Genomic DNA, 20221 nt, shown 5'->3' with positions numbered 1-20221 from the left:
AGTAGCGATGCCTAGATTTTCCACCCGTGCCATTTCACTCCACCCAGCTAAGTGGAGGACGAGGGTCTGAAAGCAGGGCCCTCACGACCCAGTGCTGTCAGGGGACTGGCTGGCACACCAGGATGGCTGACCTGCGACCCTGGGGTCGTTCTCCGTCTGCTTTGGGCACAGGAGCGGGTCTGAGCGGAAATGCGCCAAATAATGGGCTTTGGGCTCTACTCTGGCAGCACGTGGGCACTGCGGGGTCCACCCAGAGGCAGGCGTGCTGGCCCCAGGCTCCCTTCAACCCCAGGGGGTCAGAGCTGTGCTCTGCCGTGCACTGGGGTGGCCAGCATGGCCTCACGATGCAGCATAGCTGCCGCGGCTCAGGAGCTGGGCACGCACCACGCTTCCCTGGGCTTTGCTCAGGTTTTCACCTCAGGCAAGAATCTGTTTAAGACGTTTCCCTCTTTTCACGGGGGTTTTCCTGCAGCAACACTGGCCGTCATGTGGGCTTGTCTGGCAGGTCACTACCCAGGGGCCAGTCCCAGATCAAGGCCTTGCAGGTGGCTAGCTGGCTTGGCAGGCTGCCTGCCTTCCCAGACCGACCAGGAGCGGGATACTCACAGCACATTTTCATGATGATGTCTAAAATTTCACATTCCTGAAAAGAAAGGAAAAGAAACGCTGAAGGGCCAGGTGCAGACTGACTCCCGCCCCTGCCCTGCCAGGAGCGACTGCTGCCCTGTGTGAGCGTCACAGACGGCTGCACCTGCAGCCTGGGCATCTGCTAGACAGCCGAAAGGGGAATGAGCTGCAGGGGGCATTTCTGAGTCCACAGCAGGTGACCGTCACCGCTCTGGAGAAAATCGATAAGATCCGTTGCACAGGCCAATGGCAGAGACTATGTGGCCGTTTCCATCTTGCTTTATCACTGAAGCAATGGATCTTACACCCTGGACACGTCTGGCCACTCCCTCCCCTCTCTGGCAGTGAGTGGAGCAGAAGTAGTGTCCCAATCGCAGCATATGCGACAAGCTCATTAGTGTACCAAGAAGTCATTAATCTCTGTGAAATCACAGTCAAAGGCTGCCAGTTCTATTACAGTGGGCAGGTTTCATGGAACCCACATTGATGCTAAGGGGTGAGGTATATGCTTGTTGTGCCCTCCTCAGTGGGAGGAAACCCAGGCCCTTACAGCTGCTGGGTCCCAACAAAACACAGGGCTTCAGACTGGTGGAAAAGACCGATTGGAATTACTGGGAGGGCATGCGGGGAGGAAGACACAACTGGGTTTGGCCTCCTTCTGGATAAGCCCTGGAGTTTACACAGCCCTACTGGGGACTTGCCCTGCACATGATGCTGTCTAAGAACCTTCTAAAGGAACATGGTTCCCCTCAAGCCATAGCACAGGGCAGCTGAAAGACAGAGAAGGAAAGCAAGCAGTGCACACAATCGGTGTCACTCACATCTGGTCCTGTAGGCCCCGGGGGTCCGGGAGGTCCCTGTCAAACCAAGCATTGAAAAGACGGGTAAGAGAGGAGCCAGAGCTTTCTGCAGTTCTCTCCGGACTATCTGCTGTTAAACAACACAGAGCAGAGTCTGGAAAAGCAGCGTCGCTCCCAGGACTCAGCTGCTGGAGCTGAGCTCTGAGCAGGTCCATCTGCCTGTCTGAGCAGGCCCATGGAGCCAAGCCACAAGGTAAATCATCAGAAGCACTTTCCCAAACCACTCCAGCTGTGTAATGAGGAGCCATTTGCTGTGGCAGCTCCCAGCTTCTGTGCACCAGCCTTATCCACGTTCGCCAGACGAGGTCAGAAATGCACTGCTAAAAAGAGTGGAGTTTCTGCGGTGGGAGGGAACGTCCCCTCCATCTCTGTCAGAGCCATGGCACCCTCCTCCCTCTCCCCCTAACATCAGAGCCAGTGGCCAGCTAGGACTGGGCATGCTTCCAGGTCTGGTGGTACCACTCTGCCAGTGGCTGGAGCTTGACCACTGAGCAGCAGCAGCCCCTCCCGCTGCCTCGGGGCAGGTCACTGGCTAGCCTTCTCTGCCCAAGGATTGGGCTCCTTTGGGATCCCCAATGTGAATCAGCTTTCCAGCTGTACAAACACAGTAGAGACAAGGCTGTGCAGGAAACTCCTGGAGACCAGCCCCAGGCGCGGGTACAGTGCTGACCTCCCCTAGCCACCTCGTGGGCCGCGATGGAAGAACCTGGGCTCCGCTCAGGACCTTGCCGCAAGAAGACATTCGGGGCCACCTCTGGGCCCCATGAATGCCGGGGCACCGTGGGCGCAGGGGCTGCAAACACCAGCATTCAGCTTTGGGAGAGTTTTGCTCATTTTCCCAGGAGGGCAGGGCAAGTGAGGAGTTGGGCCCTTGGCTCTCATCACCCTCCCACAGGCTGTATTTATCAGCTGGGCTCAGATGCCCTAGTGAAGGCATGTTCTGCATTATAGCATTGGCTAATTCAGGCAAGGGCCTATATCCCATCTTCACTGGCCTCCATCTGAATTCTCCTCTTCAGTAGAGAATCTGCTTACCCAGGGGAAAAGGAGACATTTATTTTACGCATCAGAGTCAGTGTGAGGTTGCCATAGGCACATGGAAAACTGAACTGGATGTGTTTGGGTATGTGTGGTATAACAGTGGCCCCGCTGTGATCCGTCGGTGCAGCAACATGGTAGAATTCATGCACAACGTACAGTTAGCGCTGGGTGGAATTTTCCACTGGGATGGTTTTCTCTGAGGGAGTTTTCCACTGGGATGGTTTTCTCTGAGGGAAACTACTCAAAATGTAGTTTCTGCTTCACTGAAATGTTCTATGAGAAAATTTCAACTTTGCCAAAACCCACTGTTTTTCTGTTGCAAGTAACGTAACAAACTATTTGGCTTCTGATAGGTTCAACCCAAACCCCCAAGTTTTCAACACAAACTCATTTTGCTGACCTGACCCAAAGCATTCCATTTTGAGTCCGTTCAACCTTAAACTACATTCCTTATTGTGGTGTATGCCTCCTGGGAGTTGTATTTCAAGCCCCTATTCTCTCCTATGGGTGGGGCTCGCAGGCGGACATCTCTTATGAGACAATGCAGACTCTCCACTGACCAAACTGTGTGGTATATCACTGGAGTTGCAAGACTGTGGGTGCATCCCGGGAGCTGCAGTACAACCAGGGGAATGGCCCATAGGGGATAATGGAGGCATCAGGCTCCCAAATGACAACTCCCATGAGGCAATGCGCAAAAATGGTGAAACGTGATTTAACGTTGCACCGAAGTGTTTCTAGTCAGTTTGCAAACTGAAATAAAATGTTTCTATTCTGGGAATGTCTCAATGATTCGTTTTGATCGACAATGCTGGAAAGAAATGTTTAGACAGTTCTGAATCAAAATTTTTCGGAATAGTGTGTTTTGTGAAAATTTTTGATATTTCAATATTTCGTCACAATTTGGGACGCAAACAATTGTGGAAATACTGGAATTTCCTGTGGCACCGACATTCAAAATTTCGCTAAGCGCCGCTTCGAATGTCTGTTATAGAGTTCATAGAGCTCTGTCACTGCTCAGGGCTTCAGGCGCTCACAACCGGGTTCAAAACTGGACACAACAATCTCTGTCAAACTGGCCTGCAGTTCACCACAAGCAGGTCAGAAGAGCAGATCAGAAAGCTCCCAGTGGCCCTAGCTCCTTGGTGCTCTGCCCCCTCCAGTCTGCTGTGCTTTTCAAGACAAACTCTTTCACAGAGCTGGGTTACTTACCGGGGGGCCTTCTGGGCCTCGGTGACCCTTGGCCCCTTTAACGCCTTTGGGACCAGGGTTGGGATTCTGGAAGAAAAGAAGGTGCCATTACTGAGGGACGAGACTGCAGTGGCATTGTCAGCTCTGCTGGGTTACCGGGATCGTTCGTGGGACTTCGGGAGCTATGACTGACTTTGGCCCCACACGTCACCCACCCTGGGAGCGTTTTATAGAGCACTTTCCACTTGCAGACACACAGCATTATTATCTTGATTAAATGATATGTGATTTTTGTTGCCAACTAAGAATACACCAAAACAAGGACTTCTGAAAGACCACTGCAAAAGCCCCAAGTCTGGATTGTGTTTTTAAAACCAATGGCCAAATCATGGCCGGTGGAGCCTATTTCCAAAGAAGGCCAGCGTATTACCTCCAGGATGCCCTCCTACTGGCACTGGTGAGCACTCACACGAGTAGATTTATAGCACGTGGGCGACACAAGTTGTGCCCTGTCAGTTATTATTGTGCTGCTATAAACTGTGGAATAGACTAACACCAACATGGCAAAGTTCAAGTTATACCAACAGGAGCATGTACTAATTAGGGCCAGTGTCTATATCTCCTGGTGCCACAAGTAATCCTTGTGTGAGTAGCCCCAGTGAAGACAGTGAGGTAAATTGAATGAGCAAGGGGTGCAGGATTGGCTCCTCAGCTTTCCCCGCGTAACCTCTGACTACACTAGATCAACCAAACTGCTGAAGTCAGATTTGCAAAAGCACATTCCCCCAGATCAGTCTGACTGACAGCAGCTGCCCCAGTCCTCACCAATGTTTAGCCCAGTGCAATTTGAAATTGATTCATGAGAGATGAGGTTGATAACCAAACTAAACTGTAGCACCGAAGGCCCATGGCAGTAGGATTAAAGCTACTTGATAACTTCCACAGTGAAAAACAAGTCATGAGAGGGCAGATCCATGGGAGACACCAGTCCTGACTGTACAATGTCTCCTAGTAAATCTGGCATGTCCGATGTGGCCAGCAGGCCAGATGGAAGTGTGTGTGTATTTTGAAATGATTTGCACATGTCCTCTGGGCTTTGGAGGGGTGCCTCTTAAACACCTGCATAGAAATAGTGGCCACAGCCAGGGTGAAGGCTCTGCTCTGTCAGCCTGGGCATTTTCTTTCTGGCCAGGCTGCTTTCTGAAGCTTGTCCTTAGAGATGGAAAACAGGCCCCATGGGGGAAAAGCAAATGAATCTGAAGCATGATCTGCTTTCTCTGTCCTGCCCATGGCGGGGAGCGAAGGGACCCTTGGGAGAGGGGCTGCCTGGCTGTTGCTGAGCTCCTGGGCTGAGCACCCTGCCGGCACCAGCCGGGGTCAGTGCTTTCGCCTCCAGCGTTTCTCATCTCTGGCTCAGGGAAAGCGCCCCTGATTGTGCTGACGGGGCATGTGGACCTTGTCACAAACCAACCTTCTCACTGGCCTCTGAACCCATAAACACCCCTGCCGTGTTCAGCTTGCTCCTGATGGGCTGAATTTCAGTCTCTGCTGGGGCTGCTGATAGTTAGTCTAGCAGCCCAAGGGATAGCTACCTTCAGCTCCTCACATTGACCCCTGGCTCTCAACCTTTCCAGACGACTGCACCCCTTTCAGGAGTCTGATTTGTCCTGTGTACCACCTGGTTTCATGTCACTTAAAAACTACCAGCTTACAAAATCAGACATAAAAATACGAAAGTGTCACAGCGCACTATTACTGAACAATTGCCGACTTTCTCATTTTTGCCATATAATTATAAAATAAATCGTTGGAATATAAATACTGTACTTACATGTCAGTGTATAGAGTATGTAGAGCAGTATAAACAAGTCATTGCATAAAATCTGAGTTTGTGCCGACTTCACTAGTGCTTTTCATGTTGCCTGTTGTAAAACTAGGCGAATCTCCAGATGAGCTGATGTACCCCCTGGAAGACCTCTGTGTATCCCCTGGGGTACATGTACTCCTGCTTGGGAACCACTGGCGTATTCATGTTGATGGCGCATCAACAAACACAATGGGCCACGCAAGAAGCTTATCTCCACCTGATGAACTTTCCTGTGGATGTTCTAGCTAGGATATGGGTAATGGCTTTGCTATGAATGGCTGGGCAGGCAGCGGCTGCAGCTTACGAGGTGTTCGTGCTGCTTCACGGTTCTTCACTCACAAGTGCGTGGAAAAGTTCCCCTTGCACAGGGGTGCCTGAGGACTTAGACCGCACGGCGATGTTCCCAGCCGCTGCCCAGCAGAGAGAGCAGGAGTCCCAAAGTCTGTCAGCTACCTGCTTCTCCCGGGCCACAGGGCACTCGGGGTATGGCTAGCCGAGCCTGTCCTCCATTCATACTTATGGCCAGGGACTTCGCCTTTGGCATCAGCTCCAGAGCCCCTTGTTATCTGTCCTTTGCTCTGGGGCAGCGAATTAAAGAGGAACGCCGGACACCAGGGCTCCAGGCTACATTCACAGTGTTGCTCTTATGGAAAACAAATCAAACAGATCTGGAGCTATGACCTCCCTGCCATCCTCCCCCATAACACTTTAACAGGGTAATGCCACCTGGGCAAACTGCACTCCGCAGTCTGGGGAGCTTTACAGCACTGCAGCAGGCTGCACCAATAATTTAGAACAGGAGCAAGGCCTCTGGATTCCCCCGCCGGGGGGAACGATTCAGCTTTAAAAAGAAAGTGATACCAGCCTCCTTCTGCACTCACATCATCCCCAGGGTCTCCTGCTTCTCCTTCATCGCCCTTGGGACCAGGATAGCCTCTAGTGCCCTGAAAAATGACACCAATAACACTGCGAATTAAAAGCCAGGCATTAGAGTAACAAGCGTCCTCCCTCGCCTACAGCAAGCGTGAGAACAAGCTGCCAGAGCAGACATCCCTGAGGAATCACAGCTGGTCTTTATTTCTTGATGCTGAGTTACAATAAAAGTGTGTCATCGAGACAGAGACCTTCTTTCTTGGCATAAGTTACCATACAGCCCATACTGAGGTAACCTTGTAACACATGCCAGCGATTCCATCAGCTTTTGCAACCCCCCTCCCCAAGTTATTACGAGTTGCCCCAGAAAGGGAAACCCATACAAAGCCTGTCTATAGCTAAAGATGCCCACACAGCACAGGTACGGGGGATAGCAGGGGACATCCCAACCTTTTGGAAACAAGGCCTTCGGGATGAGCAGGGCTGGCCAGCCAGCACTGGGAAGGCCATTTCAGAGCACAGTCAGCCAACGGGCTCTGGAGCAAAGTGGCCAGCGGTGAACAATGCGAGGGGCCATCACCAGGATGTACTGCTCAGGTAGTTTTGTATTATGTAGCCCTGTAGGAGAGACGGAGGCAGACTTACATTCGCACCAGGGTTTCCTCTGTCGCCTGGATAGCCCTGAGGGGGAAGGGAAGACAGCATGTTAAATCAGAGGAATAGAAATACTGTTAAATTATTGCGTAAAAATTTTCTATGTAACTTACTGGGAAGCCCGGGAAACCATCTGTGCCATTTCCTGGAATGCCGTCCGCTCCCTAGTGGGAAGAGCAAAAATAAGTGCGGTGTCAAAGCCAAACCAGTTAGTTCACTTATCCGCATGTCCCACTTTCCCTAGCAGGCAGCCATTCCCCCACAGCATGGTGTTCACACATTCTCCTGCTATTCAACAGAGCCCATAACTTCTCACTGGGATGGGACACTTGCAGGTCAGAACCCTACCACATTCCTCCGGGCCTTCTCTAGAGGCACAGTCGTGATGAATAAAGTGAAAGTCCTCAATGATGGGCCAACTATCAATACGGCCTGCTGGTTTCTCCCCTGTACCAATTGTCATTAGGCATATGAATCACAAGCTTTAGTAGCCACTTCTAAGTGGAAGCTCTTAAATCTTGTCCACAACTACAATGAACCCATTACAATCACCATGTGAACAGCTTGTGCTTTGTAAAAGGGCGTGACATGGAAATCAGAGTTTTACTAGACCCTCAAAGTGGTAATGAAATATAAAAATGATATGCGGCAAGAGACAGGATCAATATAGAGATAGAAAGAGTTTTTCCAGGTTGCATATCATTAAAGATGCTCTTTATCTTCTTGAGATGACCACCCAAAAATGCTTAATGTGTCATTAAGATCAGAAAAGTGACTGTGACATGATGGCATCTCCTTGCTGAAAAGATCTGCTCATTTTCCTATCTGCAGTGAGTTTGGACTCCAGTTGGTTCCTATTTGCAATGCAGAGCTGTGAGAAGCCGTGCTGGATTCTCCTGGGGTGCAGCATCTGTAATGGAATTGTTAGCTACGTCTCCCTCTCTTGTTAGTGGGACTGCAGCTTGACTGTCAAACTCCAGCCTGATTTCACAGTGCTGACGGAAGAAACGAAACCACCTTTCTACCTGTACATTGAGTGTGTGTGATCTGGAGCCACAGAGAATAGGCACGGATGCCCCCAATGCTATTTTTATAGGGCCATTGTTTAGGAGCCACCACAATTCATATTCAGTCAAGTTAAATATAATTTTTCCTGCCTCATCTCTCCTGGGGCAGAAACCTGCCCCCACATTCACACACCTACTCAGTGCTATAGCCCCATCCGCAAACGCGGAGGGAGCTGGTCCTTTTTAAAGCTTCTGAGCGTAGCAGAGAGGCTGGGGGTGGGGTTACTGCTCTAACTCCCTCTCCACCTCCAATCGTCATCTTTCTCTTCAGTATCTCAAGCCGCATGAGTGCCTGCTCTTTATTCCTGAAGTAAAAGGGAGAGCGGCAGCGGGGGCCGGCAGGTGGGAAAGGGACAAAGATCTCCTTTTCCTCCACTGGAGTTTCACTGTGATGGGGACATTTCAGAGATCAGGCATAAGGGATCTGGCCATTGGAAAGAGGGTGCAGCCAAGACACTAATACACATGCGTTATATATACACACCCCAATAGATGAACGAGCAGCTTTAACAGAAGACTGATATTTTAGACCTCTGGGTCCTCTACTGAAGTGTGTATTGAAGGCACGACTCTTCCAGCCTGCAGAGCTGGAGGACGTAGTGAAAGGACTCTTTTCAAAGGGCTGGCGAGTGACAGTATGATAGACATACAATTAATCCCACTTCCACCGGAAAATGTGTAGGCCAGACGGGCTGTTTTTTCCCCTCTGGATTGGATGAGTCTTGTTACCGCAATGAACCTCCATTGCAGTGCAGTGACTTGTGCCATAGAAATCCTTTAGGGAACTCCAGCTGAAGGCTGCAAGCTCGTAGTGTGCTGTTGCCCACCCAATAAGTAACAGGCATGCTGGTTTCAGTTCTATGTACATCAGAGAAGTGAGACGGGAAAAGTTCAGAAGAGACGCAATCAGAGAAGCAAGGAGAGTTTTGTGGCTGAGCTACTGACAGGAAAAGCTGCCTGTCTCTGGGACCAGGGGCTGAGCTTGTAACGGCTCACTTCTTCTCTATAGAAACTAAACCCACAGAAGGAAACCCAAACGATAACACGGGTTTATAGCATTCCACTGACACAATATTCTGAACTTCTCTGTGGAGAGCAACGGATTCCGCTCCAACCATTCGCAGGACAATGAATGAATTCACAATACAAAATGAATATGAAGCAGCGGAGGCGGGGGGATGAAAACACAAAGCAGGCAAGAATGGGAGACCCATGTGGAGATCCTCAGCTGGTGGGACTCAGTGTAACACCACTGACATGGATGGAGCACACCAGCTGGGGAGCCGGTCCAGTATGCTAAGTGCGTTTGGTACCAAGGGACACAAATTGCAGAGTGTGACTTGAGAGTAATGGGTTCCAGGCTGGTCTCTGTCAGGGCCTGAATGTATCTGAAGAACAAAGTAAACCCAGGTGTGTACACTGGCCCGCTAGAGTCTCTCTGCCCACCCCGCTGGCAGATGTTATGCTTTGATCCCTCTCCCCCAGCATCCTGACATACCATGCAGCACAGCTGGAGGCCAAACTCTAGAATGGGCTTCACCTGCCGGCTGAGTCTACCATTTTGCGGCTCTACTCCATGGGCCAGATCCCCAGCGGGTGTAACTCAGACGTAGCACCGTTGGCATGAATAGGCCAGATCCCCAGCAGGTGTAACTCAGCATATCTCCAGCTAAGTCAATGGAACAATGCTGATTTTTACCAGCTGAAGATCAGCCCTGTGTATGTGCATCGTGCATGGGACCACAGGGGAGTATCCAGTGGGGACTCCTGCACAGCACTCAGCAGTCCTGCTGGGGAAGCCAAGGAGGGGGCGAGGGGGGGGGTGTTTCCTCTTGCTGAGCACGACCAGTTGTAAGCCACTTTTCATATGTCATATTCCACTGTGAAATACCACTCACCCTTTCACCCATCACGCCAGGGTCTCCAGGCAATCCGGTGGGTCCAGGGGGTCCTTTGAGGCCCTGAAGGGAGAGGGCGAAATGGTCAAGCATATTGTAAAGGACATGAATGCACAGCAAATGATCCTTTCAAAGGCAAACCAGCTGCTTTCATTTTTCTGTGACATTTTGATCCCTCACTTCCTACCTTAGAAGAACCCTGATGCGCTGAAGGATACAAACGGGAACATTGAATATTCCAAGTGGAGTTGTTTATTTGTGGACAGCACATGGCATAAACTGTGCACCTTTGCCATTGTTTCAATTCCCCCTTTTCCTCAGGGCAGTGGCGCAGGCCTGTCAGATGATCCATTCCGGAGTAGGCCCAGACAAAGCCCACAAGGTGCACTGTAGAAATGATCCAACCCGGGCTTGTCAGGTTAGACTAGTGTTCTAAGAGGGCCCCTCCTCTACATTCTGTAATGTTGTTATTGCAGAAATCAAAGAGTGTAGACAGGCTGCTGTTAATAAGAATCACCTACTGAGTAGCTATACTGTCTACCAGCTCTGCTCAGTGACCCCAGAGATCTGTGGGTCCACACTGAAGAAGAAGCGTTTAAAATGCTACCATCCCATCATGGACGTGAATTACTGTGTGTCTTGGAAAACCAGCTTCTCTGTTCCTGTTTATAAGGGCTCCACGTGGTTTTCCAAGATCCATAAGGCTAGGCACCCTGTCCATTGGGATGCAGAAGAGAGAGCCTTTTTTGATCACCGCCCTCTGGTTTATCTATCACACAGCCATGCCTTCCTTCAAGACAATGATAAAGAACACTAACCTCAGGTCCCAAGGGTCCTTCGTCTCCTCTGTACCCCTTGGGTCCAATCGGACCAACTTCCCCCTGTGAAAGTAAAAAGAGAACTGAAGGTTTCATTTCTTCCCTGTCTCGCTGGTTACGCTCCTCTGGAGGCACTGCCCAGAGGAACGCATAGCCGTCTCCCATGCTTTGTGTGCCTGGCTTGTGAAGAAATGTGATTCCCCCTATCCTGCTATGGGGCTGGACCCTGGTCACCACATCACAAACCTCACCTTGGATTCTGAGCATCCAGCAAGACAGCAATGCGAGTACTGCACAGTCACAGATGCGGTGGCTGGCGGCCCAGATTCTGCCAGGTGACTCATTCCCAAACTTCACCCTTGCAGGTCTCACGGTGCTTCAATTCATGTCCAAATTTAGCTCACCAGGGCGGGGAAATATTTCTTCATTTCATGACCCACAGGGTGAGGGCTGGTGCCTGATGAACCCATTACACATTCATGGGTCATGCCCAGCTGAGTCACAGTTTACAGTGAGGTTTCCATTTATAAATACAGGCGGTCAGACTGGATGACCACAATGGTCCCTTCAGGTCTTGGGATCTCTGAATCTAGCAATCTATAACACATATTACTCCTGTCAGGAACAAGCTTATATCACTATTTATACATAGAACCTTAATATAAACTGTGGCCTCTAATTCCTTTCTGCTGGCAGCAAAAGCCATTCTTCCATGCAGGCTTTGGTAACGTACATAATACACATTATTATGTGTTGTGTCTCTTAGACTCACAGATCTTAAGGTCAGAAGGGACCATTACGATCATCTAGTTTGACCTCCGGCACATCACAGGCCAAAGAACCTCACCCACCCACTCCTGTAACCCAGACCCCGAACCTCTGGAGGAGTTACTGAAGTCTTCAAATCAAGATTTAAGGTCTTTAAGTTACAGAGAATTCACCATTTATACTTGTTTAAACCTACAAGTGACCCCATGCTGCAGAGGAAGGCGAACCCCACACCCTACCGGGTCTCTGTCAATCTGACCTGGGGGGAAATTCCTTCCCAACCCCAAATATGGCCATCAGTTAGACCCTGAGCATGTGGGCAAGACCCACCAGCCAGACACTTGGGAATGAATTCTCTGTAGTAACTCAAGAGTGTCTCATCACCGACCACTGGAGATATTTGCTACTAGCAGTCGCAGATCAGCTACATGCCACTGTAGACAGTCTCATCATAACGTCCCCTACGTCAGCTTATCAAGTCCAGTCTTTTTTTTGCCCCCACTGTCAGGTTTTTTGCCCCCACTTCTCCCCTTTGGAGGCTGTTTCACAGCTTCACTCCTCTGATGGTTAGAAACCTTCACCTAATTTCAAGCCTAAATTGTTGATGCCCAGTTTATAGCCATTTGCTTTTGCCCGGCTGCACAAGCCTGTCCTTTCCTCTCTGCAGCTGGGCAGCCACATCCTTGCCCAACAACCTGCAGCAGCTTGCATCACCGGGCACTGCCGCAGCCAAGAGCTTCGTTGCAGCAGACCAGTGCTGCCCCAAGGACGCAGTAAGGTAAAAGCCGGGATGAGGAATGGAGTCTTTCGTCTCTAGGTCTGTAGATAATATGTTGTGATCACAGCTTTGTTCCCATCTCACCGCTAGGAGAGTCGCCTTTCAAAGGCCTACATTTTCAATTGATCTCACCATTATGTCCTGTTCTAGGGAGTGTGATGAATGCGGCATCCCATGTGAATGCTTTAACCATCAAGCTATAAGCTATTCTGTGAGGTGGGCTTGTCAGTCTCCCCTACTGGAACTGTTCCACTTTATATTCTCCATAGCCAGGTAGCCTGATGGGGAGCCCGGGAGTTCCACGGCTCAGGGCTTCCCATGCACCCAGAACCGCACCAGCCTGTCAGGTTAGGTGACAGGAACCTGGAAGGCCTGCAGCCATTGGCTTGTGGCTTGTCAGCAGCCCAAGCTCTAGATACCATCTGGCCCTGATGACTTATTACTGTTTGGTTTATCAATTTGTTCTAAAACCTCCGCTAATGACACCTCAATCTGGGACAGTTCCTCAGATCTGTCACCTAAAAAGAATAGCTCAGGTGTGGGAATCTCCCTCACATCCCCTGCACTGAAGACTGATACAAATGTAACCCACCCAGCATCCTGTTCCCTGGCACGCTCTGAGGTTGTTCAAGCTGGGATAAGTCTGCGCTGGGGCTTATTACACAACACTGGGATACTGGGCCTGAGGCTCCTCCATGTGCCCTGCATTGTTTGTCAGTGTGTGTCACCTCAGACCAGACCCGCTCAGACAAATCATCAGCAACAAGGAGTTATTCTGTAAGGAAACCGAACAGGATTCCAGTCCAGCAGCCTTCTGACAGCTTGCCTGACTCGGGCTCCCAGCTGAAACGTCCTACTGGGAGGGCAGAGGGTGCATCTTGGCAGGAGCCAGGACGTTCTCCCAACGTGCCACAGTTTGTCGTCTGCAACTTGCTGCTCCCACTGCTGCTGCTGAAGCATGCTGCACTTGGGATACACCAAGAATTCATTTAGTTTCTTCGCAACGGCCTTATCTTCCTGGAGTGCTGCTTGAGCACCTCTATCGGCCAGCGGCACCACTGATTGTTTGGCTGGCTTCCTGCTTCTCATGTACTTACAGTTTTTCAAAAAAATTTTTGGTTTTTGAGTCTTTTGCTAGTTGCTCTTCAACTTCTTTGTTGGCCTGCCTAATTGTACTTTTACAAAAAGAAAAGGAGGACTTGTGGCACCTTAGAGACTAACAAATTTATTTGAGCATAAGCTTTCGTGAACTACAGCCCACTTCATTCTCTGATCACTCAGTGTTTCAGAGGAACAGCCGTGTTAGTCTGTATTCGCAAAAAGAAAAGGAGTACTTGTGGCACCTTAGAGACTAACCAATTTATTTGAGCATACAGACTTAAAGGTGGCAATTTTGCAACAGAAAAGCTTCAAAACAGACTCCAGCGAGAAGCTGCTGAACTTGAATTAATATGCAAACTAGATACCATTAACTTGGGTTTGAACAGAGACTGGGAGTGGCTGGGTCATTACACATATTGAATCTATTTCCCCATGTTAAGTATCCTCACACCTTCGTGTCAACTGTCTGAAATGGGCCATCTTGATTATCACTTCAAAAGGTTTTTTTCCCCCTGCTGATAATAGCTCCTCTTAATTAATTAGCCTCTTACAGTTGGTATGGGTTCTTCCACCTTTTCATGTTCTCTGTATGTATAAATATCTTCTTACTATATGTTCCATTCTATGCATCTGATGAAGTGGGCTGTAGCCCATGAAAGCTTATGCTCAAATGAATTTGTTAGTCTCTAAGGTGCCACAAGTCCTCCTGTTCTTTTTGCTGATACAGACTAACACGGCTGCTACTCTGAAACCTGTACTTTTACAGTTGACTTGCCAAAGTTTATGTTCCTTTCTATTTTCCTCAGAACAATTTGAATTCCAATTTTTAAAGGATGGCTTTTTGCTTCTAACCACCTCTTTTACTCTGTTGTTTAGTCATGGTGGCATTTTTTTGGTCCTCTTACCTTTTTTTTAAATTTGGGGTGCGCATTTAATTTGAGCTTTTATTATGGTGTTTTTAAAAAGTTTCCATGCAGCTTGCAGGCATTTCACTCTTGTGACTGGTCCTTTTCATTTCACTAGCTTCCTCATTTCTGTGTAGTTCCCCTTTTTGAAGTTAAATGCCACTGTGGTGGGTTTCTTTGGTAGCCCCCCATCCGCTCAAGGATGTTAAATTTAATTACATTATGGTCGCTGTTACTGAGTGATTCAGCTATATTCACCTCTTGGACCAGATCCTGTGCTCCACTTAGGACTAGATCAAGAATTGCCTCTCCCCTTGTGGCTTCCAGGACTTGCTGCTCCAAGAAGCTGTCATTAATAGTGTATAGAAATTTTATCTCTGCATCCCGTCCTGAGTTGAAATGGGGTTAGTTGAAAACCCCCCAAGGGACCAGTCTGTGATGCAATCACTCCTGGATACCACCAATTATCTGAGGCATGTCTTACTAAGACCTTCTCTTCCACATGAAAATTACGCAGTTGCGTATGACTATTTGTGGCCACTTGATCACAAAGTTCCTTACAAATTTCCCTACTGATATCAGGCTTTAGCACGTCCTGACGAGACCTTAAAGGATGTCTCGTGAGCAACATGGCTGGTGTCTGATTTGTAGTAGTATGGACTGCATTCCTAACATAGTAGCAAAGTTAAATCCTCTAATCAAACTGTCACACAATGGATAGGAATAGTGTTGGTCCATACAGGGCACCAACTCTTTGAATAAGGACAAGATGTTCATATTCCCTGAAATGGCCCTTACCCACAATAATGCAGCTTTGCCTATAAAATCAGTTCCGATATATCTGAATAAATCTTTCTGCTAGTTCACTTGTGGAAGGATGGAACACAGCTGATATGACATGTTTGATAGCCTTTCTTTTGACAAATAGTTGGGTCTCTTCAGATGTGAATTGGGTCTTATTGTCAGTTACAATCTGTTCCGGAACTCCCTTCCGAGAAACGCGAGTCTGCATGCTCTCGGCATCTGCGCTGAACTAGTTGAATTCATACAGAATGCTTCAATCCATTTAGAAGGAACATCTACTGCAATCATGTACATCTGTCCCATAGATGGCCTGGAGTAATTCGCGTTGTACTGTGTCATTTGTTCAATTTGTGCCCTATAGAACATATTGACTGTCTCTGGTTCCATTCGGTATCCTTACCTGCCTCTTCCATGGGCCAGCGTGACAAGCAGTCTGCATTCCCATGGTGGTTCATAGAATCATAGAATATCAGGGTTGGAAGGGACCTCAGGAGGTCATCTAGTCCAACCCCCTGCTCAAAGCAGGACCAATCCCCAACTAAATCACTGGCACTTTTGAACTCAAATACTGTTACAGCAAGCACCCAAGAATATCATCCCATTGCTGGGACTGCTCTTTGGGTTAAAAGGTGAAGATCTGTAACTAGAGTAATTGTTTCCAGATGGAGAGTGGTGAAACTTTAACTCCTCAGACTAAGCTCAGAGCTTCTCCATCAATTTGACCATAGGTACGTTCTGCTGAGGTAAGCAAAGGCAATTGGTCTTTCAATGTGTTCCACCACGGGACATTACTGCTCCTATGTCACATGGGGAAGGATCACAAGCAAAGCTACACGTTAGCTGGTAAGGGCATCCGAAGCCTGGGCAATGCTGTATGGACAATCTTCATCTCTGTCCCTTGTGTGACAGGTGGTTTGGAGGCTGTAACTCTGTCATTTGTCAAGCAAGAACCTGTGGAAATGACAGACCATCCCTAGAAAGGAACATCATTGTGACACATTCAGAGGCTTCAGCTTTCTAATGTGATCTCTTTCTCAATGGCTTGGCCTCAAAACACACTTGAATTCACATTTCTCCTTGTTTGCTCTAAGTCCTCGCTCAGCCAGCCTCACGAGGAACCTTGAAATCACCACAGATATGGGCAGCGCCTGTCTTTCCATCACTGCCATGACAGGGGCGCTCCTCTCCTTCAGGTCACCTTGGATATAATTCCACCATCCTGTAAATGCTGCAGTTCAGTCTCTGCCTCTGGCCATATATCAAAAGGCACTGGTTGAGCTTTGCAAAATGCAGAAACTACCTCCTCCTAATGCTCAGTTTTTGCTTTCATATGTTTTGAGGTTTTGATACCATCCTGAAAGACATCAGCTGCCTTGTCCGAAAGCTCTGCTCATTTTAGTCTGGGCCTGGAGTTTTGTTTTGTTTTAAACCTCCAGGCATGTTAGGCTTTGCCAGTCCACCTGAATCTCTCCCAGCCATTCTTTACCATGTAGAGCAGGACTTCCTTGCTTCCCAACATAGAGATCTGCAAGGCGTTGTTTCCAGTCATGTGTTCCCTTCACTGTAATAATGCCCAGGGATTTCCCCTGTGTGATTTTAGTAGCACTGACGTTTTCTGCAACTTCGCCCTATTAAGTGGTCTCTGATAATCCTGCTGTGAAATTAGAAAGAGCAGATGCTGTATCTAGCTCCATTGTACGTTTTACTCCTCCCACTTGAAGGGGAATCCAAATAACATTTCATTTGTTGTCTTCTCAATTTAACAGTTGTAGAGGTAGGCTCCATGCTGTCATCTGGTATCCCATCTTCATCTCTGATTGTTGGGTCTTTTGCTCTTTGCACGAAAAAAATAACATGAAGAAACCACAGGGGTACCGCTGGGTCCCAAATAACCGTATTTACTGAATAGACCCAAACACGCAAGGCCTAGCTATGTACACGTGACTGCTCTGGCTGGGTTCCGATGACTTGTAAAACATAGAACACAGTGAGTGCCACTAGAAGGCTCACTGACTATTTAAAGGGATACTGCCTTATTCCTGTCTACTACAGTAAACCTGAAAACAAGGAAAGCTGGGAAGATGGCGGTAGTGCAGACAGAAAACTGCCCTGTTTTATGGTGCCTGGAACCCTGACAAATATACTCTTGGCTTGTGCTGTCCATGCCATTTCTACAGACTTGGTACCATGCCTGGAGTGCATTTAGGGTTCTGTATGCAGCAGATCTCAGCAATTCCCATCCACCTACTGTGTGTGTGTGTGTGTGTGTACACTGTAACGTGGGGGTGACACACACACGTGCACACGCACAGAAGGTTACACCAGGGCTTCCAAAGAGATAAAAGAAAGAATACACTGACCTCTAGATTCTCTCGCAGACATAAAGAAAGTGAAAGGGACTCAAGGGTTAGCAGGAGCCCTACATTTAGCCAAGAGAAACACATTCAAAGAGCCAGAACTCGCAGATAACAAGCCTTGAAAAATACTGTTTGCCAAGCTCCTTCCCTTCCCAATGCCAATTATATATTTATTTTCTATTTGGCTGAGCAAAAGCATTTCCCCCTAGCTTATGGAAAAAACATCTCAGAGCGCAACTGCTTTTGAAATCTTACTGGAACCCTGTATCTATTTTAGCTAGACCTGACCAAGATACTCAGCAAGTCTCCTGTCTGGGAAGAACTCAGATCCGAGGTTAGAACATATCCTGCTCTTCTGACAGGCGACTGATTGGACCACCATATCTTCCACGGAAGGAGGGAGACTGTGTCTTCCACATATTGCAGCACAGAGACAGGCCCACTGCCTGGGATTCTTACTAAACAGTGGTGGATGGATTTACTGGGGGCAGAATATACTCACCCTGAACAGATTCCCAGCAATGAACCTACCCTAAAATCTTGGTCTCAAGGTTTGCATTGAGGCTCAGACAAATGCCTGTGTTCGTAGTTCAAATCTGGAACAGGCCTCAACCACAAATGAAGCATCTTAGTGGCCAATGGATATAGCTTGTCCACATTCCAAGAAAGTGACAGAATAAGCATGTGTCTGTCTGGAATAAGCATGTGCCTGTCGTCTCTGGCCCTTTCTTGACAGGTATCCAGCACATACGCAGTCTGTCTCCTCCCCGCCATTCTGAATATATATTTTAAAAGAACAAAATGGTACGAGGGCCTGAAGTGCTTCTAAGTCACAAGTCAAAACCTACAATGTGTGCCTCTCCTTCCCAATGGTTACCATCCCTCTCATGTCCAGCAGAGAGCCGGCCCTCCCCTTCTGACCGGGAGAACAGGCCCATGCGGTGCACTGGCTCTCAGATCCCTGCTGCCGCTTCTCTCCTTCCCCCAGATGCTAAAGAACAGCCACTGCAGGCTGCTGGCTTCCCCTGCCCATATCTGTGGTCCCAGGCCCCATTTTGCAGCTTTGCTCGCAGGAGCTGGCTGCTCAGACACAGCCGAGCGAGGGCTGGCTCATGTTGCAGATTTGGGGAAACTGGGCCAATTCTTCCTGCTTTATTTCAGAAAGGTAAAATGAGGGCAGGGGAAGGGGCAAAGCCCAGCTGGGCCAGGTCTCCTGCTGCAGAGTGGCTGGAGATGGGGAAGGTATAGGCAAGCACTTCGGAGCCCTTTGAAATGGCTGCTCTTGGCAAAAGCCTTTGCAAAGAGTCTGAGCCAGCACAGGGGAAATACCATAAATGCTCATAAAAATGAATTGCTTTTCTACAACCAAACTCCCTCCCAGACCCAAACCCTTTCCAGACGAGCGACAGCACAGAGCTGTATAATGTAGAGCCGTCAGCGGGCCAGACCCTGCCGCCTTCGGAGAGTTAAATGCTTTGGCTGCAGCAGGAGCTTGGCTCAGTTAAGGATGTCAGGATCTGGCCCAGCAGCATCCCACTACTAACTGGATTCAGTGCCCAGTGTCAGCACAAAATGTCCCCCTCCCTGGGCTGACTCAAGCTGTGGCTGGCACCAAGTTACAGACCAGCTCTGATGCCAGCAGCTGCGCTTCATCTTTCCATGCGGCTGCCTTTAATTAAACTCTGCGTTGGAGGGCGGGGGGGGGGGGGGGGGGCGGAGGGGCGCGGGGGAGAGATGGGGCACATCAATTAAACTCTGTGCTGGGGGGCACACTGCAGTGCCTCGGGGGGGATCTCAGAGCTCCGTGCACAGCCTCTGGGGGAGGCGAGGAGGCTAGTGTGGAAGCAGCCGTGCTCCCTGTCCACACAGACCTACCTCCTGAAGACACGTCCCACACCAGAACGCAGGAGCAGGGTTAGCCCCACAAAGCCGCATTCCCTGGGGCCCCTTTGCCCGAATGATGCCGGCACAATAGAGTGCCCCAGAGGTTCTTACCCACCGGGGACTGGGTTGATGCAATAGGCCACTGGGGCCATGGCAACCAGGGCACAAATTAGGCCAGACCTGGCCTGCACCAGTTACCTGGCCCTTAGCAGCCCCGGATTCGGGTGCTTCCTTATCTCTGTCCCTGCCGTGGGGGTGAATCAACTGTATGTAGGGCTCGTACTCCAGCCACTTGGGAATTTCTGTAACATCGCCTAGCTGTATCTTGGGTCCAGCCGAGAGTTAGCCTCCCCCCTAACTTGGGCAGAGGAGGGCATGTCCTCTGGCCCCATCGCTCAGAGCTGAAGCCCTGGTGAGCTATTTTTCTAGTGGCTGTTTGCCATTTGGCCCGGGGGCCCGCATGTATCGGCAGCTCAGCTCGGTGTTACGGGCTAGGGACGATTAAAGCTTGGGGAGAAGAGCTTGGACAAGGAGCTGGAGGTGGGTCCCTGCTGAGCGCTCCCCGCTCTGGAGCAGCAAAGCAGGGGAGCAGCGCTTCCCGCCGGGCTCGGGGCACTCCGCTGAGAGTGGGGCTCCCGGGGCACGGCTGGGGCAGCACACAGCACAAGTCTTCCCGCGGGAAAGCAGCGACGGGTGGGGGCAAAGGGCTCTTTCAGTGTTCAGTGGAT

At 49.4% G+C, this 20221-nt stretch overlaps 1 protein-coding gene across 1 annotated transcript in view; it reads right to left on the bottom strand.

Annotated features, from left to right (window-relative positions):
- Positions 1–20221, bottom strand: part of COL6A1 (collagen type VI alpha 1 chain) — a 69853-nt gene that overhangs the window by 11783 nt on the left and 37849 nt on the right. Inside the window, exons 21-28 of the mRNA XM_073306924.2 lie at positions 10897–10959; positions 10079–10141; positions 7227–7277; positions 7105–7140; positions 6468–6530; positions 3741–3806; positions 1449–1484; positions 607–643 (exon numbers count right to left, since the gene is read on the bottom strand). Coding sequence (XP_073163025.1) covers positions 607–643; positions 1449–1484; positions 3741–3806; positions 6468–6530; positions 7105–7140; positions 7227–7277; positions 10079–10141; positions 10897–10959 — 415 coding nt within the window. The remainder of the gene's footprint in view (positions 1–606; positions 644–1448; positions 1485–3740; positions 3807–6467; positions 6531–7104; positions 7141–7226; positions 7278–10078; positions 10142–10896; positions 10960–20221) is intronic.

This window comes from Lepidochelys kempii, chromosome 11 (assembly GCF_965140285.1).
Source record: "Lepidochelys kempii isolate rLepKem1 chromosome 11, rLepKem1.hap1, whole genome shotgun sequence".
Lineage (NCBI taxonomy): Eukaryota > Metazoa > Chordata > Testudines > Cheloniidae > Lepidochelys > Lepidochelys kempii.
Note: the sequence above shows the minus strand (reverse complement) of the source record. Positions and strands in the feature narration are given on the sequence as shown.